Raw genomic sequence first — 27955 nt, forward strand, 5'->3', positions numbered from 1 at the left:
ATATTCAACAGAACTCGCAACAAAAACCCAAAATGTCAATGTCCACCACTGTGTTGCATAGCTATCGTTCTTTTGGGATCATCATTGCATAATTTTAGAGCACCGTAATGCTGGCTATCACCATACTTTTTGATGATTCAGTTTATAACGCATGTTCAGAAAATGCAAGCTCACCTTCTCCATGCATGGCCTCAACCGAGACTACGAGTCTAAGATTGAGGAACAAAAGTAAAAGAAGACCCGATCGTCAGTTGAATAAAGTAAATGCATGTGAACAATATAAAATTAACCGGAGGTATATTCCGCTATCTTACCCTGAATAAAGAAGACCCAATATGAATTGCTACATATTTTATGGGCTTGGAGAAAACAACGGGGTACACATATGTAGGCACCACAACCGCTCCTGATCTGTACCACGTCCTCCTTCACCTCTCCGCCCCATCCAAGCACATTCCATCTAAAGCACCCCGCCGGCTTCACCCTTGGCCTGCATCTCTCTGCTGCCTGGCTTTAGTAGCCGGTCACGGCACACTGCACGAGCAGGCCGTGCTGGTCAACACAGCAGCGCGGCCGTGGATTTGTTAGCGCCTCCCAGGGCCTGAAGCCAAGTGCACCTGACCATGCAAACGTTGCACCGGCATCTCCTCGAACCAGTACTGCCGCCGCCCGACATCACCCGTCTACTCACTCCCGGAACAGGAGGTGGATTCCCACGGGTCCGTTCTCCGCCGTCTCCTCCTGTTTCTTGCCTCACTGGAGTCCAGCGCCTCGCTGGAGGAGCACCAGCGTCGCCGCCGCCTCACGTCCCCGTCCACTCACTCCCAGAACAGGTGATGGATTCCCACAGATCCGATCTCCGTCGTGGCGCGGTGAGACAAGGCAGAGCGTGGCAGGAGGTGGAGGTAGGCTGGAGGTCTAGATGGGATCGAGAGGAAGGGTCGTTGGATATCCCTAAATTAGTACCATCTTATTTATATTACGATTTTTTATATGAATCGTAAAAGCATATTACGACTGGGCAAAAGCGTATTGTGACGGTGAATCCATGGAAACAATCTGTGCTTTATTATTAGGGAAAGATTCATCATCAATCGTGACAGTACAACAAACACCAGAAAAGAAAATCTAGATCCATAGACCATCGAGAGAGACGACTACAAGCATTGGAGCAGGCAGAGGACGCGTCACCATCAACGCCCCTACCTCACCGGAGCCGGGCAAAACTTGTTACTACAAGCTACTCCCTCTATTTCTGAAAAGTAGTCCTATAAATTTTGTCCGAAGCCGAGCGATGAATTTCTTTAATTAAATTTATAGGAAAAACTATCGAAAACTATGATATCAAAACTTGATTTTTTTTACGGGAAAACTTCTGATCTATTCATCTTCAATCATGGATAATAATAATTTTTAATTTTATCTATATCTGTAAACCACATAGCGACGGCCAGAAACACTGAAGCGAGCCCAATATTAATATCGCTAGATACATACTAGAATCTATTTTTTATATTATATCTATTTAGTATTGTAGACTTGTAGTTATTGATCGTTTTTCTTACAAGCATGCTCAAACCACATGTTTATTGGGCGGAAGCCTGCCGTCCTCTTATTCGATTCGTGATCCGACAACTTGGGATTGCTCGAATTCTGGCCAAAGCGAAATCCCTGCATGCTATGCTGGCAGCGGTGACACCCGCGGGGGGCGTCCCCTTCTTGAAGACGCATCAGAGGAAACCCTAGCTCCAGTTATCCGGATCGGATAGCGGTGGCGTCTCCGCATCATTTTTCTTCATGAATGCGCCGTCTTGTTGTTGGTTTTGACTACTTCTCATGATGACGAGTTTAGTTGTGTTTTTCTCTGTTTGGGCTGAGCACCCCTTACTTCTTTGTTTCGGGCACCATGTTCATGGCTGTTGTGTTTGTGTCATGTGTTGTACCATATTCACACTCGTTCTAAACTTCTTCTATCAATGAGATGATATGCAAGTTTTGTGTATTCGTAGAAAAAAAACTTAGCCCCTTGGCACAGCTCTTATGAGGGTGCTTGGATCCAAGGGACTATTTTTAGTCTGACTAAAAATAGTCTCTTTTAGAGGCTAAAGTTCCAAGCACCCCTGACTAAAAGAGAGGCTAGGACTAGTCTTGAGGCTAAAATTTTTTAGTCATAGGAAACCTACTAAAATATGTATTAGCCTTCTCTCTCCTCATTTAATTTCTCTCATTTAACACATGCGAGTTCTGGATTGGAGAGTTTGGAGGATAATAAATGCTCAATAACTTGATTTTAGTCTCTTTAGTATTTGAATTCAAGCATGGATGAGGCTAGCAAGTTTTAGTCCCACTACTTTTAGTCATGAGACTAAAACGTATCCAAGCACCCTCTATGTCTCAGCCCATGTACCCCACTTCTCCACGGTTGTCAGGTACAGGAAAAGAACTTTATGATTAAACATTGTTGAGGAAATCGTTAACTGGTAGCTGCTCGGTCGGCTGGTGAGTAGGAGATTAATAGGCTAATCGGCAAGTTAATCGGCCATTTAATCAATTAATCGGATGATTTATCGGGTAATCGGCTACTCGGGGACCCTATGAGTAGGGATTAATCGGCAAGTTAACTGGTTAATCGGATGAATTCTTGAATAGGATGATTAAATGTAGGACTCTTAACTTTCACTAAACTATTGATGCCATATATAATTGTTCCCACCATCCAGTATAATATTCCTGCCATGCACATATCCTAAAAAATGGTGTCTAGAGATCAATGGTGTTGAGTGAACGATGGTCTCGTACAACATTATTGCGTACAAGAACAGTCGCCAGCATGAGCGAACAAGGGGATTGAATCACAAAGCTCCAACCCTAGCGAGCGGACGTGGAGGGCAAGCTGCAGCCGGCGGGGAGTGTCGTGTGACCACGCCTAAACTGACAGTCGGCCTTAGAGCATCTCCAACAAGCGTTGAACGCAGCACGCGCAAAAAACAGCTTTAGCGCGCGCCCATCGTCTGGTTTGGTGCGGCGCGCAGCAACCGCTCCAGCAGCCGCGCTAAAATGCAGCGCGCGCGCCGCTCCAGCAGCGCGCAAAAAATGTAGCATGCACGCTCATTCTACAAATTAGAAATGTAGGCATTAGAAGCATAAAAACTAGATAGATTGCATAGATTTTAAACGATACAAAGGTATTTTACATCGGAAACATAGATTGCATAATAATAAAAACGACAAACAATAAAAAACGAGATAGATTGCATAAAAAAACTACTCTAAGTCGCTATCATCATCACCATTATCATCCTCGGCGGTGTCGTCCGAGGTATCTAGCCAGATGTCCAGCCACCGATCATCGTCCGGCGTGAAGAACGACTGCCCACCTGCTGCAACGAGATCGGACTGCGCATTCACCAACGCCTTCCGCCGACGCCTGTCCAACCGCTCCTCGCGGCGCCTTCGTGTGTCCTCCTCGCGGCGCCTTGCCCAGTAGACCTGCTCGTAGGCGACGTCCTCCGGGTGGCGCCGGCGCCACTCCGCCATGACCCGCTCGTCCTCCTGGGCGACGAGGAGGCGACACTGCCGCTCGGCGTGCTCTGCACGATCTTGCGCCGTGTTCAGACGAGGCGGCGGGGCGACGTCGAGCGCCTGCTGGAGCGTGTACACATCTTGGAAGTTCATCTGGCCGCGCGGCCGGCCTAGGCGCCACGTCGCCGCGTCGTACGCGCGGGCGGCCTCGCGCGCCGTCCCGTAGGTGCCGAGGCCGAGCCGGAGATCGCCGGAGCATATCTCCGAGTAGTAGCCGCCGTTGAGGCGCAGGCGGACGCCGCGGTAGCCAGACGCTCCTCGGCGGCGTGTCGGTGGAGGGGCGCCGGAGCGGTGGAGGCGCGTCGGTGGTGGGGCGCTGGAGCGGCGCGTGGCAGAGAGGGAGAGGAAGAGGAGAAGAGGTGGCGTGGAGAAGGCGCGTGGCGCGCGCCGCACTTTATAGGCGCGTCGAAAGCGATGCGCAAAAAATGACGCGCGAGCTGGCGCCTTTTCGCGCGCGCGCAAACAGTTCCCGCGTGCGCGAGTTTCCCGCCGCCGCTGGAGCACGGCAAAACGCCCCGCGCGCGCTAAAAGCTGGGTTTACCCCACGCGCGCGTCGTTTGGCGCGGCCGTTGGAGATGCTCTTACTAATTATAGTTAACAAGACAGACTAAAATAATATACTATGGAGTACTCCCTCATTTTCGGTTTATAAGGCTTATCTTAATTTTTTTTGTTTTTTCAATTTAAAAGGGCTCATCTCCATCTCATTTTTAGTTTCTAATGTGCATTAAATCTTTGCATGCAGGAATAAAAAAGAAACACACCAATGCATGCAATGTTCCTACTCATCTAGTGGCCAAGCATGCATGCACTGTATTTAATCCAAATTAATGCATGAGTTTAATTGAGGTAATTTTGTAAAGTACAAGATACATTTCTTCACTCACAAAATGTTTTGGTTGATGAGATTTGAGATTTAAGCCCTATAATCCGGAAGGGAGAGAGTAGGAAATTTTGAGCTTGTTTGGACAAGAGAATTGGGAGATATAATGACTATTTTGCTAAACAAATTTAAATTTTGGTATAAAAACTGTATTTTGCAAAAAATCAGAAAACATTCAGTAAATATTACATGTTTCCAAATTTCAATAGTAATCCAGAAAATTATGAGATTATTTGGACAAAAGGACCGGGAGACAATGGCTATTTACCTATCCAAATTTTCGTTCAACATTTGATATTTCTTAAAACATCCAGAGAAAATTAAGTAAATATTATACATGTTTCCAGCAGTAACCTGAATTTTGTAGCTTATTTGGACAAATTGATTGAAATATAATTGCTATTTAGCTACACATATCCATTTTTTGTTCGAAATTAATATCTTTTAAACATAAAAAAATGCATAAATACTACTCCCTTCGTGTCAAAATAAGTGTTTCAACTTTGTACTAACTTTGATACAAAGTTGTACTAAAGTTTACACACTTATTTTGGGACGTAAGATAAATGCGATGGTATTGCAATATATTTTCATGTAAATGTATTTTCCCAAATATATTTTCATCGTACTAAAGTTGTACTAAATCCATATGAAAATATATTACATGATAAATGTGATGGTATTGCTATATATATTGCATGATAAATGCGATGGTATGATAGCAACACCATTGCATTTATCATGCATATTTTCATATGGTACAACTTTAATATGATGAAAATATATTTCCATCGTACATGTACTTTCCCAAATATATTTTCATCATACTAAAGTTGAGACAACATATTTTCATCATAATATATTTTCCCAAATATATTTTCATCGTACTAAAGTTGTACTTATATTTTTATCTAAATATATTGCAATACCATCGCATTTATCGTGCAATATATTTTCATATGGTATATATATTTTATTATAGATATTAGATTTGGGAAAATATATTACGGACTTGTTCGTTTGCACCTCAGATTTTCTAAGAAAATACTTTTTTTTCATATAGTGAATATTTGGTAATATAGATATATATAGAGAGTTTAGTGATTATAGTTTTGCACTTTCATATAAAAAATTTAAAACAGATCCCAAAAGCGAACATATGCTTGAGGGATACTCAAACCAACTGACGCCTAGCAGGTACAATGTACTTCCCGCTTCCCTGGCCATCATCTCTTTTGGCCAAACCAGCATCCTCTCTCTTGGCCGAATTAGCAGACATTCTTGCACAATCCGATTTTGCCAGAATAGGAGGTTCTTCAGGCCTTCAGGGCACTGGAGGAGAATCATAACACTTCAGTAACATTACTAATAAGTACCAACTACACAAGATATAAACATTACCTTGTATATACGTCTTATCTCAGCCTCCTCATCCGCCAGCCTATCATCCTCATTCTGGATGTATGTAGGTACATCATGGCCAACATCTCGTTCTGGAACCACACCACAACATAGGTTGAATGGGCCAGAATAGAGACCATCGTAGAGTATTTATCAGCATTGACAGGGTGCTTCAAATCAACATTTCCGTAACTCATACAGCCATAACATCGCCCTTGGGCAAAAAAAAGCATGTGTACACAGTCAGTACATACGTCTGGGCATGAAATGGCTTAGATATTAAAACTATGCTCCCTCTGGTCCAAATTAATTGACGCAACCTCTATACAATATCTTACTTATATTGTATAGAGGTTGCGTCAATTAATTCGGATCGGAGGGATTAGTAAAACTCAAGGATAATGGATGAGATGATGGGAAACATGACACTATGGGCAACGAAATGACGTCGATCAGAGAAATGTGACCACAAATTATATGAACATAACTTAATATAAGGTGGAAGAAATACCATTGTCACTAGGTTTGACCATACGGATACAATTGAGCACATATTCTTCATTTTCTCCTTCTATTTGTGTCACTTCAGCAAAGAATAGATTGTTGATGTCGCCGTGAAAATCATCAGCTCTTTTAGTCTTTGTAGTAAAATTGAGATGATAGTACATATTGAGGCAGCCCATCTCCCCCATATAAAATTCTCGGAAGATCACAACAGCATCAAGTTCATATGCAAGATCCTGAAAAGGAGGCATGGATTGTATCAACAATTAGTACATGAATATAAAACAATTAAGAAAACGATAGAGAGTGAGGGTGGGTAGGAGGGAGAGAGAGCAAACCCCTCAAAAATGGTGATCCTCATTGGACGTGGAGTAATTGAGCACGAGCTCAAATGAGCTCGTTATCCACGTCGTTGGTTAGCCCCTCTAGATGTGTGCCATTAATTTATCCTAGCGTCGGTGGTCATCCAGAAATCGGGTACTGTTCCGAAATACGTCCCCGGCAGCGGTGTCCAGTGGGCCAGATTTAACGCTGGGGAGGACGGCAGTTTGCCACCGGGGAGGTGTTCCATGGATCAGAATCAGAGCCGCCGTCTGATCCGTGGATCAGGAAATTCGCTTTACCGTCTCGCCGCACGAGTCGAGTTGAATCCAGAGTCCAGCCGTCTTCTCTTGCAAAGCGACTGACGATTTGAAGGCGACGACTGGGAGATAAAGGTCAGGAGCGGCAGCGGCGATCCAACATGGAGTTCTTGATGCAGCCGATCGGCAGGTACATCGATCCTTTCTTCGCCGCGCGAGGTTGTCTGCATTTTTCGGGCGTCTGGGTCAGCTTGTTGACAGCGATTTGTTTTTTCCCTTGGTTTAGATCTGCTGTGCTTGAGGAGATAGAAGAGAGCCTGGTGCCTGTCCCTCTGGTTGCCGATGGCGAAGTGGTGGCGGAGCATGCTGTGCGGCAGCATCACAGGGCGGCGGACAGCGGCAAAGCACAGATCAGGGGCGGAGGCCGCAGCGGGCAGAAGGGATAGCTCCCCTCCGACGCCCGAGGGGAAGACGAATCCCCAGGCGCCCGGATGGAATAAGAGGTCAGTGGAAAAGCTTCCGTATGTCATCAGAGATGCAAAGATTTTAGTAAAGAAAAATTGACATCAGTAAAGAAATCAGGCAGCTATATCTTTCTAGATTCAGAGTATTTAGTACAATGCATTTAGCTGAACCCTCCTGATACGAGAGATGCAAAGAAATTAGTGGAGGAAAATTGGTAGCCCTAATGAAATCAGGCAGCTGTAATTTACCGGGTTCAGCGGGTTAACTCCATTGCATTCACGTAGTTGAAATTCAGATGAGAAAAAACTTCCTTATGTCATCAGATAAGGAAAGATTTCAGTAAAACAGAGTAGTTTGTGCACTGCATTCAGTTGTAACTCATTGATATGCGAGATGCAAAGATTTTAGTAAAGAAAAATTGAGTGCGGTAAAGAAATCAGGCAGCTGCAGTTTGCTGAGTTCAGAGGAGTAAGTACACTGCATTCTAATTATTGATAGTCAGATAATGAAAAGCTTAATTATGTGATCACAGATGGAAATCAGGCAGCTAGAGATGTATGGGTTCAGAGTAGTTAGCAAACTGTATTAAAATGAAACCATTTGATATGAGAGATGCAAAGATTTTATTATAGAAAATTGGATTGCAGAAAAGAAATCAGTCAGCTATAGCTTTGTGGATTCAGAGCAGTTGGTACAATGCATTTGGATAAATCATGCCTACTGCCTGGTGTTCGCAGACTGAGGCTTGGTGCTGCTGCACCAAGCAGGACACCATGCCCAAATCGAATCAGTGCATTCGACAAGGCTGTCAGATGTTTTGCAGAGAAACTGGCTGAAAATGTGATCACACCTGTTCTCGGCATTACATTCGACTCCTTGGGCGAGGCTTCTGGTGATGCTCTCACTGATTTGTTGTTAGTAAATCAGATACAGTGGAGTACAATTTTTATCTGAGAAGCTCATGAAAAGCGTGCACATAATGAAGACATGCTTGGTTTCATTAGGGCTAAAAAATACCAGCTAAGCATATAGTGAAGACATGGACGAGGGATGCTCGCGACATTCTGCCACCTCATCTGATACAATACCAGAAGGACAGTATGCAGAACAACCCTTTTTCGTACAGAAACTTCACGATGTACATGCACGCAATGGAACTAGTCAGGCTGGGCGACACTAGTTTTGAAGCCTACAATCGATTAATGGAGTTGTTCAAGTCGAATTTGACAGTGATATTACCCTATACAGAAGTTAGGGATGGTCTTGGCCTCGAGGATAGACTGGCAGACAGGGGGGCTGTGGTGAATCAGACCCCCATGGAGCTGGTTTCGGCGGAACAAAACATGAACGTCAAAGCAACTACTGCTGTTTTAGCTAACAATGATTCGGTTTCGAGGACAAGCAGCAGGTTGGAAGGACTGCTGGCTCCAGCGAAAAAGAAAGATATGGGATGGCCAACGACAAGTACGGAGAAGGCTCCATATGAAAGGTCTAAGCAAGAGGACTAGGTTTTGCATGATATGCTGAAAACAAGGGCATAAGCAAACTACATGCCCTGATGTGGTGATGTCCCTAAGCAACCTCAGAAGCCTGCCAAATGTAAGAACTGTGGCTTGCAAGTAGAATGCAGTTTGAGGGGCACCAGCAAAATAATTGTAATAAATAAAGCAATGGAACTAAGGCTGGCAAGTAGAATGCAGTTTGGGGAATGCACTGGGTAGGAGCTGATGGGCTCATGAAGTCTTTTCAGTTATCTTATTTGCTATTGAGGCATATGCCTGTAGGTGACATGTTTTAGCTTCGGCGTAATCTAGACCATGGTTAATTTTTAGGTGTTGACATGCTTTTCGTAACTCTGCATTTTGGCCAGTGGCTAGGTAATGTAATAAGTCGAACTGTGTTCCAGCTTGGCATGTCTGGTTTAGTTTCAAATGTTGGCTTGTCCCCAGGTTTTCATGAATTTGTGCATGCTTTTGAAGGTAAAACCCTTAGCCTTGGATTTTAAGAAATTGACTAGGACTACGGGAGGACAACTACTGCTGCTGAATTTCAGAATGTGTAGGTTTAATATGACAGACTACTGCTGAATTTTAGGAAACTAGTGCTGCTGAATTTTCGAAATGTCAACGGTTAATATTCAGCTTATTGCAATCTGTAGGGCCCCTTGGATTTTATAAATTGATGCTTATTATGAACAGAAGTTCGAAGTAATTGACCATATAAATTAGTGCTGCTGATTTTGGAAATGTCTAAACTTACTAAGACAAAACTAGTTCGAAGGCATGGGTTTTCCACTTTTCCTGAATGTATGTAGCGGCTAGACAGCAGCGAGTGTGTTTCATCTAAATTTAGGCCCTGTAGCACTATGCAAAATACATAAAGTTGTGACCGATCACCATAGCCAGAGATCAAGTGTTTGTACAAAAAATATTTGTTCAAATTATGATTAGGCACTAGTGATAGTTACGTTTTGTGTGAAGAATATCCGGTGAGCTTTTCAGGAGTCATTTTTGCCCAAAAAATAGGTTTAATTGTAATGTTTTCCGAGTATGTTTTGAAATTTCCATGATTGTGCAGAAGTATGATGAAAGAAATGTGTTAAGTATATGTGCTCCACTACAAACAAACAGTCTCGGTCAGGATGTGTAATCAGTTTGCTGATTTGTCATGCAGGACTAGGGTTGGATTAGCTGGCAGGACGAGGATGAAGTTGGTTCCGGCCAAGAGCAGCGTCATGCGCTGGCTGTCGGCGGAGCAGCGTGGAGGCGCGACACGGGGGAGGCTCGGCTGCTGCACCTGTGGCTGCATGCGCACATGTGCTGGCTGAATCTCCGCCTGGCTGCCATGGTCGAAGTTGTGGTCTCGCCTGTATCTCTGCTGAAGGGGAGCCAACGGGTGCATAGCAAAGGGGGGTTGCAGCACGTACGGCTGCGTCAGCCCTGCACGAGTCAGCTCCGGCAGGTACGTGTCCGTGGATCTAATGAACCCGCATAGCTCAGCCTGCATGGATTCTAACTTCAGACACGGAGTGGGGATCCAAGCTCCAAAAGATTGTTCTTCATGGCAGATGGGCACTTACATCTTTCCTGACGCATTTGTAGAAGCAAGCTCCGGCACGCGAGGCGAAGGTGACCACCTTGTCGAGGTAGCCAGGGCAAGGGATGGGTGGCAGCACTTCCTGAGGCTGCGAGGAAGAAAAGTGAATCTTCCAGAGCAAGGGTGTGTGCGGTCGATGCAGTGCATGTATATATTAAAAAATGTTTGCTGGAATCCACCGTTCGGTGTGTAACGGCTGAGCCGTGGACCACGTCGCTAGTGTCCATCTGAGCCGGCTAGTGCTGGATGATGGACGTCCCAATAAATGCGGTCGGTGAGTGGGCCCTAGTCTGTGGAAAAGCAACTCATACTACTCAGAATACGCAGTAAAATACATCTCCTGATGCGAATCTTAGCGCCAGACGATGGCTGGGATAACAGGTCCATCTGAGCTCGAGCTCAGAATAGGACTTTCGATCCTCATTGTACTTGTCCAGTAAAGCTTGAACCAAAAGGCTGATATTCCTACGGTCCGGATTTCCTTTGGAAGAGTTCTTCCTTGTGCCATCAAGCCAGTAAAGCTCATGTCTTACTCCAATCTCCGCATGCGAAAGCCCATCTGTGCACCTAGTTCAGGTCAGAGCATTCTACATGTTAGTACACTGTAATTTCTGACATGCAGCAATCCATGTAAAATTAGAGAAAACTTACATTATTGGAGAGCGCAGGTCATCAAGATGGCTAACGATAGCATTCTCAGCTTCCTGCAAGCTCTGGAATGGCCCACCCAGACGAGGATACGTGTGGAATGAGCCCGCAACATCTATTCTGATGAAAAACTGTATATGCCAACCAGAAGGATTACGAGCAAAAACAGGTGGAGTCGATTGCCGTGACATTGGCGAGATGTCACGAGTTACCGCCTCCGCCTTCGTGGAGGAAGAGGAAGTGTTTTTGTTGTTTGGCACGTCACGATAAGGGTACTCGCACCTGAAGTGGAACATTGTCAGAAGGTCAGTAGACAAATTTTTTTAATCTTCAGAGATTGAATAATCCGTATTATCATGGATAAACTAGAAACAATGGAACAGAGACACATACCGTGGAGGCAGCGACAGATTGCGGGAAGCCCGGGTTTTCTCCATGGAACAGGAGATTTGAGGGTGGGGAATAGACGTTTTTGCAGATGCCGCTTGCTCACGTCTGAAGCGGAACACAAGCTCGATCAGTTGAGGAATACCTTATTTATCAATGAACCAACCATCTACTTAATATGGCAGCCAGCTGCATAGCAGAGTAGCAGGCACGAGTAGTAGAAAGCTAGTGGTGGATCATGATTAAGATATGATAGCGGAGGATTGCACATTACTTTGATGTACATGTGGTAACTCAAGTGAAGACGAGGTGCTAGAATTTGGCCAAATTTGATTCAGGTACAGTACAATGACTTACAAAACAAAGAAGCGAGAGAGGGGCGAAGCTATGAAGTTCATACCGTGGAGGCTGCCGCCGATCGTGGGGCCTCGTCTGGACGCCGGAGCGGGGGCCGTCCGCGTATACATCTGCTACGCGCCGAGCTATCCCGTCCACGTCGGCGGGGAGTCGTCCACCCCCGTCAGCGCCGGCACCGACATAGCGACTGTCGGAACGACTTGTCGCACGAGCGCGGCGGCGAGGCATGACCGGACGGGGTTGAAGGCGGCCCCGTCAAGAGGTCGGAGTGGACCTTTCTGTACAGTACAGATGATGGTCGTCCGGCGGGAGAGACGAGGGGAAGGGAGAGGGAAGCTACGCCTATGCCCTCAACGCGCGCGTATCGCCTCCGTTTATAACGTAGCAATGTATATGTACTAGTAGAACGCCCGTGCGTTGTCACGGGCTTTTAAAATTTTTTTGTTGAGTTGTATAAACATAATGGATGTAAATTTTCACATATAGAGATAAGATAGTACGGGAATGTTGGTGCTTTGTCACGTGTTACGAAAATATTTTGCTAAAATTATGTAAACACAACGCATGTCCAATTTTGCATGCAGAGACAAGATAGCACGAGCACAATGGGGGTATTTATTGAAGTCCAATTCACTTGTAAAATTGATAAAAGAGATAAATTAACAATGTATACATATAGAGCGATGATCCAATTAAAATTCTATTACAAATTAATATCTATTGTTCCTTGTTGTTGTGTTTACGCAATTCTCACACAATATTAGAAAATGGTGTTTTTAGCTTCATTCACATGATATTTAAGTAAGTATAATAAAAACTTCTTCCTGAGCCTACATTGGTCAGCTACATTTTAATCTTACTTTATATCATAGTAAATGTGCTGCTGTAATCATGGAGTAGTGCTTCTAGCATTGTTGAGAGTACTTACAGAAGTGACCATAATCCATAGTACCTGTATTGCTCCTGTTGCAAATCCCAACCCCAACCCGTGCTCACTCTCAACCCTCACTTTGATCACAAAGTCCACTGACTCCCGTTCTAAGTGAGCCAGTTTTCAACACCGGCATGACAGTTAGCAAGGGACAAGGTGGGAAACCGCCTACAGATATTATTCACTACACGCATATAGCAATTTTTTCTAAGTAGATAATGCTATCAGAACATGCACTCAATAAAAAGATAATGCTATTCATCTTATATATATCATCAAAAACTTGCCTGCACCAAATTTGTACAGAAACAAAAGACAAAAACACCTTAACGTGAGATATGATTTTCTAATCCGGCGGCAGCGCCACTCCCTTGATAAATCACGAGCTTGTGCTCTAGATTTACATGCTTGGTCATTCTCTTCCCCGTCGGTCTCCGCCTCCGCTCCCCAGCCTTGTTGTCCTCCTCCCCTGACCTCCTTGGCTTCAAGTAAGTCTCGTACAAAGTTTTGTCACTTTGTCTAGATTTTTGGCCCCAAATCATGGGCGTCCTCAGTACACGCACCTCTGAAAAATAGAGAGCAACCATATAAGCTTAAATGCTTGGCCAAGGTCGGCTTAAAAAACGGACTTCTTCCTTGGTTGTTGTAGAACTACATGGCCTGAGCTGCAGTTATTTTATATCTGCTATTTTGCGTTGCCAGCGTTCATGTGTCACCTCCAACCTGCATCAGCAAAATATGTAGGCCTCAGTAGTATACTGGACAACTCCAAACCTCATGGAATTGCATAATTTCCATACACCTGCATCAGGCTTTCCTATCAACTACTCAGGTAAGAGTTGAAACCGAGCTCAACCGGTAAGCAAAAAAAATTAGAAATCAGTTCAGGAAAAAATGTCACGCCCTTCTCGAGTCTCGACAGTATGCAAGAATCATGACTAAACACTATGTGCAGACATGGTGAGAGATGCCACCAGATGTCACGGTTGTAGACCAGAAAACAGCTAGCCATTCCTATTATACAGATTTGCAAGTCTTAGGATGTGGTAAAATTCTAGGTAAGCAGGTTAGCACTGCCGTACTTGTCATTTGGATCAATACGGCTGTTATACATCTCTGACCTCCTCAGTCCATCAGTAAAAGAGCAAATCATGTAAGGCTTGTTCATATAAGTGTGCATGTGCAATGCACTTCTTGTCAGGAACAAAAAATTTGAATACACAAAGCTAATGTAGAGAAACCTGCAGAGAAAACCAGTACCAGGACATAGTAAAAGTAAACTCTGGAGGAAAATAAACCTGCATTGACCATATATGACTATAAACGACACAGCTAAGAAAGCAGTTCCATGCTTTCATGTGACAAACTTCAATAATGCTTAGTAGTTTGTACAATATAATATAAGCAAATATGAAAATGAAATATGGTAAAATCACCCATCCATGGCAGTTTAACCAAATTATATAAGTTAACAAGGCAGAAGCAGAAACAGAGTTTTAGCATGTTACATTTCAAATGACTGTAAGATATCTAACATCAAGGAGTGATCCCGAAATTCATACTCATAGCAGCCAGAGAGGACATTAGCGACCTCCGTAGGTAAATTGTACAGGAACATCGGTTTCTCTTTCTTCAGGACAACTGACTGATAAATCTCATCTGGTGATTTGGCACACCAAGTCTGAACGCCACTGAACATCTCAAGAATGCTCCAAGCGAAACCCCAACGAGTCAGTCTCGTAACTAATTGGGCCTCTGATGTTTGGTCGCCAATGTTCTGGGGCATGTAATTTGGAGTCCCAAGTCTTTGGATAAGATCTGGATTTGGCAGCGGAAGTCCAAACAGCAAGGATGGAATCCCAAATCCCCCAGCTCAGCATGGTCATTGTCATCAAGGAGAAAATTACAAGACTGAAGATTCTGAACAAATATTCCCCTGGAGTGTAGTTGTAGCACACCATGCGGCAAACCAGTGCCATATCAGCAAGTTACAGGAAATCATAAAAATATGTAGTACTACTGAAGAAGACATCTTCTAAACAGAGCATCTGAAATTCAGTGCATACAGTCAGAGGCGTGTTACCTCCAGAAATCCCTATCAAAAGACACTGGTTTCCTTCCATGCATTACATATGCCAAAAGATACTAAGCATAACATTAACCCATTTAGTTGTCTAGATAACCAGATTAAATCGTAAGCATTACATGGTTATATTTCAGTGAAAAGGAATACTGTTGAATAATGATTGCCAATGCATGTCAGCATGCATAATTCCAAAACCACACGTTTAATCATTTAGGGGGCACATACATTTATTTTCAGAGCCTGCAACTCATAATGAAATGCTAGACAAGTTTATTGTCCTACTAAATATATGAGGAAATTATCAATGTCAAAGTTGTTGTGTCTAATGCCAAAACTAAGTACTATATCAGGTCTGGTTACTGAGATGGTGTTCGGTGTGAAGATTAGTTAACAAAAAAAAGTGAAAATACTTGTGTAATTAGAACAACAAGAACTGTAAATGTATGGATTTGGATTTCACAACTTAATGCCAACTAACACCGCATTAGAAAGAAGGAAAGCCTGGTCCAGTATACTTTGCAATGAAATTTGATTGAATCATTAGAGCCATGTTGAACAATACCCGGCGAACGTTCGCTGGTGATGAGGTCCCAGTGAACACACACAGAACCGCACAATCAAGATCCTGTGGATGGCTGTTTCTCAAAAAATTGCACTAAATTAAAGAACTGCCATGGCAGTTTATAAAAAATGCCCCTTGCCCCTACCCTAAAAACTACCACTTGAGTCGTTCACATATGCCATTCCTGGCATACAAACGGCATCTTGTTTTTTTCACTTTCCTAAACAAAAAGCAACAAATATATACTCGCTATTTCATTTTGACAATAACAACAAGCTACGTCAAACACTCAGTTTTAAAAAAGCTCATGTTTCAAAATAATGTAGCGGCCTAGAAATTGAAATATATTTTATGCTTTCAGTAATCACTCTTGTTGTTAGATATTTGTGATGTGAGCAAAACCATTGTACTAAATATATAAATTGAATCAATACAGTTTATTTTACAAAAGCACACAATACAGTAATTTAGGATATACATCAGAGGTCTCTATAGAACCTAAGCATTTAAAAGGAACATATTTTCACTCATGCTGCCATAACAATTTGGCAATGAGAATCTTGTAAGAACTACATTTTCAGCGATACAATCAAGAAATTATCAATTCCTAAGGCAACCAAGAACTACATTTTCAGCTCTTCACGGGCAGGGAGAGAAGGGGGGCATGATCGGCGGGGCAGAGTTCTTTCGGAAGGACAGCGTGGTGGGCAACATGGACGGATACCTCAGCTACCTGTCCCTCGAGTATGACTTCGTCTCGGACACCAATCCTGCTTGGTAAGACTTCCCGGCTCTTTCCTCCCTTCTATCCGTTTAGAAACTGAAAAGGTTGTGATGCAAATTCGATTTGTTGCTACCTGTATTCAGACTGATCTGCTATGGGTGCGGTTCCTTGTGGCAGAGTTCTTTATATTCCAATTAATTTCAAAGCAGATGATAAACTGAGATCTACTTGTCAATTTATACTGTATCTCAGATCTCATTTGTGCCTTGAATATTAGCTTCTTCACGGCAATTTCAAAGTTACATGTACCATAGCCAATCAAAATCTGCACCATATTAGTCTGATGCTTTCTTACCCGCTCATCCTGAATTAGTAGGCAGTTAGGCACTTTCCAATAGGATCAGCTTTGTTGTACAAACTCACTTGTATTTTCCATGTTATTTGCAGGGTATCTTCATTTTGGAAGCAGGAATCCTTTCCTCATAAGATGGATGAGCTGTAGGATTTGATTCTGTTCAGCTTGAATTAGTTTTTCATCATCATGTTCTTTGTATTAGGAATTCATGCCTTCCAGCTCTAATTTTTTCGCATTGTTAGTGTATGCTGGGAGTCACATTATTATGCTGCTAGCAAACAGTAGGATTGGAAGTCTTACTCTGTAGGTTAGTAATATCTTTTCCACTATACCGAGGTTCAGCAATTTAATTCGTATTAAGGTCACACAAGCAGTTTGGTTTTCAGATTTGTCTTGACAAACATATTTGGTTCAGCAATTTAATTCATATTAAAGTCACACAAGCAGTTTGGTTTTTAGATTTGTCTTGACAAACATATTTTGCAGATTATCCTCACATATGAAATTGATTTCTGCAAGTTCCTTTCACTTCTTATTTATTTCTTCACTTGGTTATGATGTACTGCTATTCGTTTTCATGATGATTCATGCGTTTTGTAGTTTTCACTGACAGAATCTTGTCTTGAAACAAGATTGGTTCCCATTGTTACAGTGAAGTAGCTACCAAGCAGCGAGGCCATCGAGTGACACGAGACCGCGGGACGGCGTGAGAAGAAGCAGGGGGTGTCTGGCGGGATGGAGAAGACCACAGGGAAGTGTGGCGATGGAGTGCAATCCCGAAGAAGAAGAACATTGCAAAGAAAGACCCTGGCCAAGTGCCACCCAATTCTCTTTCACCGACCCATCTAATGGCCATCAATTCAATTGGTCCAAGCTGTTGTGTTGACCTTCCCATTGATCCACTACATCCTCGCTCAGCTGGTTCTGCTATGTTTCTTCTCCATGGCATTGCTGGTTGCCGGCGTGCCTGACATCGCGCCTTATGTGACGTGACATGATGCTCCTCTACGTGTTCTTCTCACCCCGGTTTCCATGAGGAGAGATGTTGTTCTGTGGTTCTGTAGTTCTACTCCATAGCAATGATGGAGTCACCTCCATATGGATAGCAATTATCTCGGGATCATGGTGAGGTTACTAACTCGACCCTTTGTTTGGCTCTGTTCGTGTGGATCTATTCATGTGCATCTGTAAACTTTATTTAGGTACAAGTATTGTTCTAGCACTTGTGTTTATTATTTTTGTAAAAATAAGATTTATTGATCTCATTAAATTGAGGTTTTATGTTCACATGAAATTCTAACTGAATTTGCTATTCAGCTGACAATTCCAACAATTTTTTGTATTGTATTTGCATGTAGAGAGCTGTCTACGCAACGGCCAGGGGGCATATGCTTCTCCTAGCACTAAGACCTCCATCCTATTTGAGCCAGAATGGCTTTGGTGCCCTCTCTCGCTCATGGTGAGGCCGTGCATGCTTGCCATGTTGTGGCTACGAAATCTCAGACTGAGTCGCTTCGGTCGGGCACTATTCAGGTACAACTCACTTTCCTCCACCATTGTTGGTTGCTGTGCATCACAGGCTTGACGAAATTTCATTGATGGTGTCGATCTTGCTCTTGCTAGACCCTCCTTGTTATAAATCTAACATGCACCCCACGTTGAATTCAATGGCTCGCGAGGCGGCGGATTTTTTAAAAAAAATCTGCCGACCGACGCGTAGCATTGCCCAAATTTACAAGACTTTTTTAAGACGAAGGGAGCACTATACTAGTAGGACAGAATGATGGTACCTTTTACGTCCTAAAATATAGTGCATATTATACTTTTTGTGAACTTTGAATACCATACTATAAAAGCAATATCATCAGATTTATCATGAAATACATTTTCATAAGGTATATAGATATGTAGGGTTTAGGAATTATAGTCTTGCACTTTCTTAGTAAAAAAAAACATATGCATAAGGGAATACTCAAACCAACTGACGCCTTGCAGGTACAATGTATTTCCCTTTTCCCTGGCCATCATCTCTTTTGGCCAAACCAACATCCTCTCTCTTGGCCAAAACTGCAGGCATTCTTGCACCATCCGATTTTGCCACAATAGTACGATCATCAGGGCACTGAAACAGAATAATAACACTTCAGTAAAATTACTGGCAAGTACCAACCCCAAAAGATATAAACAGTACCTTGTATATATATCTTATCCTAGCCTCCTCATCCGCCAGCATATCCTCCTCATTCTGGATGTATTCAGGTACCCCTCGATCGACCAAACCGTACCCTACTTTGTGTGGGTGAGAGTGGCGACCTTTATATTTATCACCATTGACAGGGTGCTTCAAATCAACATTTCCATAATTCATACATTCATAGCATCGGCCTTAGGAAAAAAAACATGTGTAGACAGTTACTACATATGTCTGGGCATGAACTAGCTTAGATATTAAAACTACAGGAAAGCTAAGGTAAACATGACACTAGGGGCAACCAAATGACATCTACCATATAAATGTGAGCACGAACCGTATGAACAAAACTTAACGTAAGGCGGAAGAAATACCATTGTCATTGCGTTTCACCATACAGAAACAATTGAGCACATATTCAGCACTTTCGCCCTTTATTTGTGTGACTTCAGCAAAGAATAGATTGTTGATGCCACCGTGAAAATCATCAGCTCCTTTAGTCTTTGTAGTAAAATTGAGATGATAGTACATACTGAGGCAGCCAATCTCCCCCATATAAAATTCTTGGAAGCACACAACACCATCAAGTTCATATGCAAGATCCTGAAAAGGAGGCATGGATTGTATCAGCACCTAGTACATGAATATAAGACAATTAACACAGACCTGGTAATAGGACAGAGACTGAGGGCAAGGAGGAGGGAGAGAGAGCAAACCCCTAAAAGATGGTGATCTTCATTGTACTTGTCCAGTAAAGCTTGAACCAATCGGCTGATATTCCCAGGTTTCGGATTGTCTTTGGAAGATATCTTCCTTGTGCCATCAGGCCAGTAAAGGCAATATCGAACCGCTATCTCCGCCTCCGAAAGCCCATCCTTGCGCCTAGTTCAGGTCAGAGCATTCTATATGTTAAAAACATTGTAATTTCTGACATGCGAAAATCCATGATAAAGTTGAGAACATTCACATTATTGGAGAGCGCAGGTCGTCGAGATGGCTAGCGATAGCATCCTTGGCTTCCTGCAAGCTCCGGAACGGCCCACCCAGAGGAGGATACGTGTGGAAAGAACCCACAAGGTCTGTTCTGATGAAAAACTGTAAATGCCAACCAGAAAAGTAAGGAGCCAAAATAGATGGAGACGAGTGCCTTGACGTTGGCGAGACGTCGTGAGCCGCCGCCTCTGCCTGCGTGGAGGAAGAGGAAGTGTTGGTGTTCTTTGGCTCTAACGCCCCGCGGGCACACCATGATAAGGGTACTCATATCTGAAATGGAAACATGATCGGAAGGTTGGTAGACAAGAAAGTTTAAAACTATGGAGACGAATAATTCCATCGTATGATGGATAAAATAGAAACAATGGAGCAAGAGTCACATACGTACCGTCGGCCTCGAGGCCGCCACTGTTTGCCGGGAGGAATATACGTTTTTGCAGATGCCGGATGCTCCCGTCTGAAGCAGAAGAACACAAGCTCGATGAGTTACGTCGATAAAGAACAACTTATTCATCAACTAACCATCTATCTACTGAATAATATAGAAACCGGCATAGCAGAGTAGCAGATACAGCAAGTAGCCGAAAGCCAGTGGATCATGGTTAAGTTTGGATATAGCTGAGAATCGCACATTTCCTTTGTGTAGATGTAGTAATGGAAGTGGAAGCGAGGTGCCGGGAATTTGGCCGTGTTGCTTGAGGGACAGTGGCTGGCTCGTACTCCCTCTGTAAACTAATATAAAAGTGTTTAGATCATTAAAGTAGTGATCTAAGTGTTCTTATATTAGTTTACGGAGGGAGTAGAAAAATAGAGCAGTGAGCGAGAAAGGAATAGAGTTCATACCGTGGGGGCTGCGGCCAACTGCGGAGCCTCGTCTGGACACCGGCCTCCACGTTTGCACCTGCTACGCGTCGAGGCATCCCATCTGCGTCGGCGGGGACATAGCGGCCGCCGGGAGGCATGACGGGAAGGAAGGGGTTGTGCGGCGGTGGATGCAGCCGACGGTGGCGCCCCGCCCGGACGTCGGTGATGGCTTCTCTGCAGAGACGGTGGTCGTCGCGGCCGCGTAAAGAGAGCTTTGGTGGGGAGACGAGGAGAAAAAAGCAGACGTGTGCTGTACTATTTGTTCTTCATGTTTTGCTTGGAAGCGGAAACGGACATAGACCTCTCGGAAAGCAGGACGGAAACGGATACTTGCCAAAAACGAGCACGGAGCAAATACGGTCCGAAACTGATACGAAAGCGGATGTTTGCTGCAACTAAGAGACCCCTCGAATCATGCATAAAAAGTGCTAGGGGGTGTTTGGTTTAGAAGTCCTAGGACTTTTTCTAGTCCCAGGGACTAATCAAAAAAGACTCTCTAGTAGAGTCTTTTTCTAGTCTCTGTAGAAAAAGTCCTTCCTGTTTGGTTCTTAGGGACTTTTTAAGGACTTTTTTTAGTTTCTGGGACTAAAAAATCTCTAAACCAAACACCCCCTAAAGCACGAGCAAACCAACAAACCCGTTCAATTGCTAAGATGACCCCTCGAATATTATGATACATCGCTTCATGGTGAAAAAAGCAACAACACATTGGATGAGACTCGAAATAGGACATTGCACACGCTCGGTTGACCGTGTGGTTAAGTCACAAGTTAACATGAAGAGAAAGATCAAACAAAGACAAACATCGTCGAAGGACCGGGACAGGACATGTGGGGAAACGGGCAGTGGACGACGATGGACGGCCGGAGGACACCGTCAACACAGCTCCAGTGTTGCAGCGTCGACGATGAAGCCCGTTTTGGTCACCGGGAGCAGGGTATGCGAGCAAGCGGGCACCACATGACCTAGTGTGGCAGGGGAGGAGCACAATCAGGATTCGGCGCTTACAACAATGGCCCTGAATCCTGATGGTTCCTTCAAGGTGCTGGCGTGGAACCACAATGTGATCAGACGAAAACAATAGCAGAAGTTGAAATAAGACATCTAGGAACACAAGAAAAGGCTATGAGATATTACTGTTGTGGCGTTGGGCTATCCACCAAACCCTCATATAAGGAATAATCGCGTGAGAAGAACATGAGAGATATCAAATCACGACAATATTTTTGAGGAGCAGCTTCGGAAGTAAGGTCATCTTGATGCTCTTCTTGTTTCTCTAGCTGCGGAGCTCGCAAGACCCTACACTGCAAGGTAAAAGAACACAATTTCTATTAAACCCTACTCCGCGAGTCAATATGACCAGAATATGTTGTACAGAAACATAACAAGGTATTTACCTTTTTGTGTTGCCAATTCGCTGGGATGCATCCAGGACTGCAATTTGTGGTCAACAAATGATGAACAGAAAGAGATTTGCCACGGGCTCAATGTCCATGTATTGCCCACTGTTCCACTTCTACAGAGCTTTAGCGTGCGAGCTGATAGCCGATGTGCGGCCACAGTAGCAGTGACGCAGCCGCCTTGCGGTGGTTATTCGTAGGAGGGCAGCCATCCATAATCCCCTTGCCATCAGCATTGGCTATATCTTTGCATGGGAAAAAAAATCATTTCCTCCTATTATCCTTCATGGGGAATTGACTGGATGAAATAATTTTCGACAAAATAGGTTGTTCATATCCTTCAGTCTTCCTATCAGTACTGCTTAAATTGCTTATCACAGACCACTGCATCTCAAAGTTGGGTACGTGTCCTGCTTGCTGCATGTCATGCAGAAGTCCTGCGGCTTCCGGTGTGTTGTTACACCTACGGTAGTTATCAAAAACAGTTCTATACATGCCAAAGGATGCTGCAGACCCAAAGGTCCTTAGCAAATCCAAAATCTTCTTAGCGTCACTGGTTCTTCCCATTGAACAAAGGCCACGCATGAGCACATCACAGGATCTCTCACTTGGTTTTAGGTTTTCCAACTGCATCTCAGCAAGAAAATCAAGCGCCCGGTCAAATTCTTTCAGTATACACAGCCTGTGAATGACAGAGCTGTAGCTAGCTTCACTTGGAAGTCTACCATGCTTCAACATTGTATTTATCAGATTAACAGACATTTCCACGTCACCCTGTCTGCAGAATTCCTTGATTAGCACATCAAAACTAATGTAAGATGTAGTTAGTGCACTTCTGCTCAGGTTGTTCAGACATGATTTTGCTTCAGAATTTCTTCCAAATGAAAGGAGAGCTGAAATGAGAGTCAACTCAATGACTAAACCATGCTTCCATCCACTGCCCTCAATCAGATGAAATAATTCCAGTGCTTTCTCGAGGTTCCCTAACATGCAGTGGTGACTCAATACTATTCTGAGACTGCGGTTGGTTGGTGTTAATCCCTGAGCAATGCAAGCATCAAGCATAGTAACTGAACGATCGGTATCTCCAGACTTGTGAAAGCCATAAACAAGGAAATCATATGTTGTTTTGTCTGGAGAAATACCGTTACCTTTCATATCCTTCAACAACTCATGAACCTGCAAAATGTTTCTTCTCTTGAAAAGACAGAATAACAGAATGTTGTATAAAATCAGATCTGTTGACTTCTCACTGTCTTGCATCAGCTCCTTAAGGCATAACGCACTAGAAAACTGACTCTGCTCACACATTCTGCGGACAAGTAGGCGGTAGCTAGAAATAGAAATGCTAGCATGTATCTTTAGCATGATACACAGAACTGCGTCTACTTTTCTCCAATTGTTTAGACAACAATATGATTGAAGGATGGAATTTAGCAATTTGTCACTTAATTTCTTCCCTAAAGTGGATGCTTGAACAACTGATATTGCCTGGCTTACTTTTCCTGTCTGCAGTAATTCGTTCACAATGCAGCTGCAAGCTGGGACATCAGAACATTCTGTTTTCATCATAGACTGTACCAAGTCCTTGCATCGTTCTGCATCAAACCATGCTAGTGAAGAGAACGCAAATTGGTGGGTGAACACATCCGATACTTTTATTTTGTTAAGGCAGATGTCATACAATCCAATCGATTCGACAGTCCTCTGCTCCTTTAGGAAGCCCTCTGCCACATTAAGAATCAGGGAACGGCTCACATCCACACCCTTTTCTAGGAGAGCCTCCAGCATCGCACATCCAACATTAGTGTAACCTGTCCTGCATAACTCTTTGAGAAGTGCACAATATGCACTAAAAAACAAATATGGATAGCAGTCCAGCAGCGCACTTATAAGCTGCAAGGCTTCCTCCATTACTCCCCATTTGCACAAGTGACTGATGAGGGGTATCACATCCTTCTTATCAGGAGACCAACTAAACTTTGTTGCAACATTCCAACACTCCCAAAACCCTGCGATGTTCCTTTCTGTACAGAAGCCTAAAAGCAAATAAGTATATGTATCTTGATTGACTGGCAAGCCTCTTCTGAATAACCTGTCCAAAACTAATCTTGCACAAGCTGACATCTCATTCTTACTCAGTGTTTGGACGACTAAATTTAGAGTTTGAGCATCCAATTTATCAAATGTATATGGCATTTCCTTCATAAGGTCAATAACATCCATAACATGCGCAGGGCTTGCGCACAAGGACTTGATTAGTTCTGAAGAGCTAGCTGGTGAAATGTAATGTCCCCATTGAAAAGCTTCATTTTTCAGCAGAAGAGCACTTGCAACATTGCCTTGCTGACACGCACTGACTATCTTCGAGTTAATATCTAGGTAAAGAGCATTATCAAGAATCTGTACCAACGAAATCTCAAGCCTTTTGGAGTCAGTGTCCAAATACAGGCCATTGCCTACTGAATCAAAAAACTCAGCTTTCGGGAAGCCAGTGGCGTTATCTCTCTTGACCTTCACTCCTAAGTGGTCTAGCCCCAGGAAGGATAAGGCCTTAGAGAGCACACAATTTCCAGATGGAAGATCATTTACACCATTAGTCTCCATTGTTCTCAAGATATGCTCTATATCATCAAACTGCCTATACTTGCAATATCCTGCCAGAAGTATCCTGTATGTTAAAAGTTCTGGCATTATTTTTCTTTCAATCATGTCTTCAAGGATATATTTCGCATGTCTATACAATCCCTCTGTGAAAACACCACCTATAATAGCATTATAAGCACAAACTTTAGGTTCAATATGTCTAGAAAAGCACTCAGATAAATAGAGGAATGCAGCTTTGAGTTTCATTTCTCTACAGCTATGGCATATGAAAATGCCAAAGGTTGTAGCATCTGCGGCAAATCCTAAGGACTCTAATCTTTGCAAGACAAACCATGCCTCGTCAGTACCAAGATTTGTGCACAAAGACGCAAGCATTCGATTGCAAAGACGCAGCTCAGGTAAATACCTCCACTCTTCCAAGAAATTCATCATATCACCAATATCCTTCTTCTTGCAAAATTCTTTTGCGACAGTTGACAATGATCCCTTGCTTATTTCAATGTTCAAGCTCTTTAGCTGCCGAATTATACGAATAGCCTGTAAGAATTTGTCTCCCTTGACTAAATCATTGACAACAAAATCAAGAACATCTCCTTCTGTGCAAGAGCCTAATCCAACTTCAAGCATGTCCACATATACTCTTAATACTAACGCCTCTTTTCTCTTTCCGACCAGACGATTTAGAAGTACTTGATAGCATGAGGCTGAAGGAACCAAACACTTGGACCTTGCACGATCAAAAAGTGCCACTGATTTGTCGAGGTGGCCAGCTTCGGAATACATCTGGGTAATCTGACTGAACAGTCTACTCGCATCGGTCAGAGCCCTGTTGTCATCCAGCAAGAGAAGCAACGATTCAGCTTGGTTGAGCATATGAGCATCTGCAAGTATTGACACCATGATGTCATTCGACCTTGGAAGATGTCGGAAGTCCTTGCTCTGCCACGAAGCCCACCTATACATATTCCACAGAAATCTTGCGTTCCTAACTTCTGCTGCACCTGGTCCGAAACCGATCAAAATGTCAAGAAAATCCTCAGGCCTCAGCCGCGAAGCACGCCAGAACCTGCGGAGGGTCTCCGGTGAGAGCCAGAGACCAAGCTTAAGAACATCCCGCAAGCTGCAATTCCCTTCAAAGGTGTCCCTTCCAGTGTCAAAAATGAAAGAGCACTTGGACACAATCAATTTCCCAATACCAGGGCCCAGTTTTGCTACCAAATGGACATCAGCCTCGCACTTTTCCCCAGTTTCGTGCTCCGCACTAAATCCGGCTTCCTCCGAAGATCCGGCAACGGCCGAATTGCAGAGAGAGGTGCCTTCTTTCTTCCCCAGGGTGTAGCAGCGTTCACCATCAAACAAGCTCCCTTTGTTGGAGTTCAACTCCGGAGCATTATTGGCATAGCCTCGGTGTCCAATCTTGGGCTCTCTCCTTAGATTCGAGCTGGAAGTGGTTGAAAATGAAATAAAATTAGTGTCAAGCAGGAACAGCAGTGCCATTCTGGAGAAAAGAAGCTCTGTCTCTGACGCACCTTGGTCGACGACGCCGTAGATGGATTGCTCGGCGCAACTGCCACGCCTTCCACATGTGATTTCCCCGTATACCTCGCGAGCGGTTGGGGCCGCCGCATCGCTCACCCAACGAGGCTGGTGGGCGGACCCATTAGCGCGCGGCCTTCCTCCTCCCCCCGTATTCTCCTGAGACGGGCCGCGGCGGCGACGGCCAGGGCGGGCGTGCTGGTGAAGGCGGCGCCGCGCGCAAGGAGCGGCGGAAGAGGGAGTAGGGGCCGCCGGAAGAAGGAGCGCGGGGGGAGGGGGAGACGGCGGAGGCGCGCGGTGTTCGATCCACCCGGCGAAGATGACCGGAGTTGGGTCAGGGGAGCCGCTGGGCCGGGCGCAGGAGGTCGTCGGGCTGCTTCTTTCTGATGTTTTGGATAACAAGGCCCACCAACAACACCAACGAGGCCTAATTCAAAACCGACACAAACGCGAGCCACCGTCCCGGCAACATATACAAATCGCTTTCGAATCTCCCGATGAGCGCCGACCATCATGGGCACGAAGACGAAGCGATCCTTCCCCGCCTACTCCTTCCAGCCCCACGCCGTCGACGAGGCAGCCGGCTACCCCAGCTCGGTTCTCCTCGACAGCAAGGCCTACTTCGCCGACCGCGAGAACGGCGCCACCGTCGAAGCGCAGTCGATCACCGGCCGCACCGTGAAGGTCACCTTCTGCCTCGCAGACCCGCCGACCGTCTCCTACTTCTGCGTGCACGGCACCGGGTTCAATATCGAGGACTACGCCGTTGAGCCCTGGGTTATATCCTCGGACAAGGACCTCGTCCTCCTAGGCTCCGGCTCAGCCCCCGGAGCGACGTGCAAGGACGTGATCACGCCGAGTACTTCATCTACAAGGCTGGCCGCGGCGGCGGGCCGTCGCTCACACCGATCCCAGCCACTCCCCCCAGGTATCAAGAACACATGGAACGTCGGTATCGTGTCATGCGACGACGAGGGGGGATTTCTCCTAGCTGACCTCATGCATACAATGCCTACCCTTGCAAACTATGACCTCACCGTCTTTTCATCCAAGACTGCTACGTGGACCACCAGGAAACTGCAAGTGCAGGCGCCGCTCAGCCGCATCAGGGTAGATGACCTGTTCATTGCACCTCACAAGGTGATCACGCTTGGCGGAGGCATGGTGGCATGGGTCGACCTCTGGCGTGGCATCATCGTTTGCAATATTCTCAAGGAGGAAGCCGACCTCTTCATCTATTTCATCCCACTGCCTAAGCCCGAATTCAACTTGGACCGGATGGGCGATCCGACACGGGTCCACGATGTCACCTTTTGCAATGATGTCATCAAGTTTGTCGAGATGGACCATCATCTTTATAGACCGGAGGGTGTCACCAAGAGGTTCAAGGTGACAAAGGATCTTGATAGCATAGATAGGATGCACGATGTGGACATTCTCCTCACTCCACATGATGACTTCATAAGAACACATGATTAACAAGAGCAAATCAATAATATCAGTGATGGTTGGAAGGTTCAGACATGTTATAGGCATCTTTCCTGGGACCACTGGTTCAAGGGACATGTTGTTCATGTCCACGACATCTTGGGAGTTATTTATCCAAAACCACCACACTTGGGGATAGGGTAACCACTTGGTACCACATTGAAGGCATATCACAAAAAACCATCGAAAATGTGCCTAATGCATATCGTGGAGCACTGATAGTCGGATAACCTCGCGAAAACAGTCAAACTGACTGGTTGGGCCCACCTGTAAGGCTGACATGGATTGCCCATGTGGAAATTTTTCTGAGTTGG

At 44.5% G+C, this 27955-nt stretch overlaps 1 protein-coding gene and 4 long non-coding RNA genes across 6 annotated transcripts; 2 read left to right on the forward strand and 3 right to left on the reverse strand.

Moving 5' to 3' along the window:
• Positions 1–5171: 5171 nt before the first annotated feature.
• On the reverse strand, positions 5172–6862 carry LOC125552764. The gene is made up of 4 exons (XR_007303794.1): positions 6709–6862; positions 6378–6606; positions 5867–6080; positions 5172–5797 (listed from the first exon to the last, which is right to left on the reverse strand). It is a non-coding gene; the product is annotated as an uncharacterized LOC125552764 (long non-coding RNA).
• Positions 6863–6891: 29 nt separating this feature from the next.
• LOC125552763 lies at positions 6892–10859 on the forward strand. The gene is made up of 4 exons (XR_007303793.1): positions 6892–7141; positions 7238–7454; positions 10090–10377; positions 10518–10859. It is a non-coding gene; the product is annotated as an uncharacterized LOC125552763 (long non-coding RNA).
• Positions 10860–13101: 2242 nt separating this feature from the next.
• On the reverse strand, positions 13102–15938 carry LOC125552767. The gene is made up of 2 exons (XR_007303796.1): positions 14344–15938; positions 13102–13558 (listed from the first exon to the last, which is right to left on the reverse strand). It is a non-coding gene; the product is annotated as an uncharacterized LOC125552767 (long non-coding RNA).
• A 166-nt stretch (positions 15939–16104) lies between these two features.
• LOC125552766 lies at positions 16105–18211 on the forward strand. Its single transcript, XR_007303795.1, has 3 exons — positions 16105–16260; positions 16655–17687; positions 17921–18211. It is a non-coding gene; the product is annotated as an uncharacterized LOC125552766 (long non-coding RNA).
• Positions 18212–18414: 203 nt separating this feature from the next.
• Positions 18415–26555, reverse strand: LOC125552765 (pentatricopeptide repeat-containing protein At5g15280, mitochondrial). Of its 2 annotated transcripts, XM_048716431.1 has the most exons (11): positions 26147–26555; positions 25024–26058; positions 22008–24681; positions 21748–21914; positions 20590–21655; positions 20135–20203; positions 19721–20016; positions 19470–19635; positions 19128–19356; positions 18754–18947; positions 18415–18684 (listed from the first exon to the last, which is right to left on the reverse strand). In XM_048716431.1, the coding sequence occupies exons 1-3, from the start codon at positions 26200–26202 to the stop codon at positions 22275–22277; spliced, it is 3498 nt and encodes a 1165-aa protein (XP_048572388.1). In that variant the 5' UTR covers positions 26203–26555; the 3' UTR covers positions 18415–18684; positions 18754–18947; positions 19128–19356; positions 19470–19635; positions 19721–20016; positions 20135–20203; positions 20590–21655; positions 21748–21914; positions 22008–22274. The 2 variants fall into 2 exon arrangements, with proteins under 2 accessions (XP_048572388.1, XP_048572387.1); XM_048716430.1 differs by having other exon boundaries at positions 22008–26058.
• Positions 26556–27955: the final 1400 nt, after the last annotated feature.

This window comes from Triticum urartu, chromosome 4, assembly GCF_003073215.2.
Source record: "Triticum urartu cultivar G1812 chromosome 4, Tu2.1, whole genome shotgun sequence".
Lineage (NCBI taxonomy): Eukaryota > Viridiplantae > Streptophyta > Magnoliopsida > Poales > Poaceae > Triticum > Triticum urartu.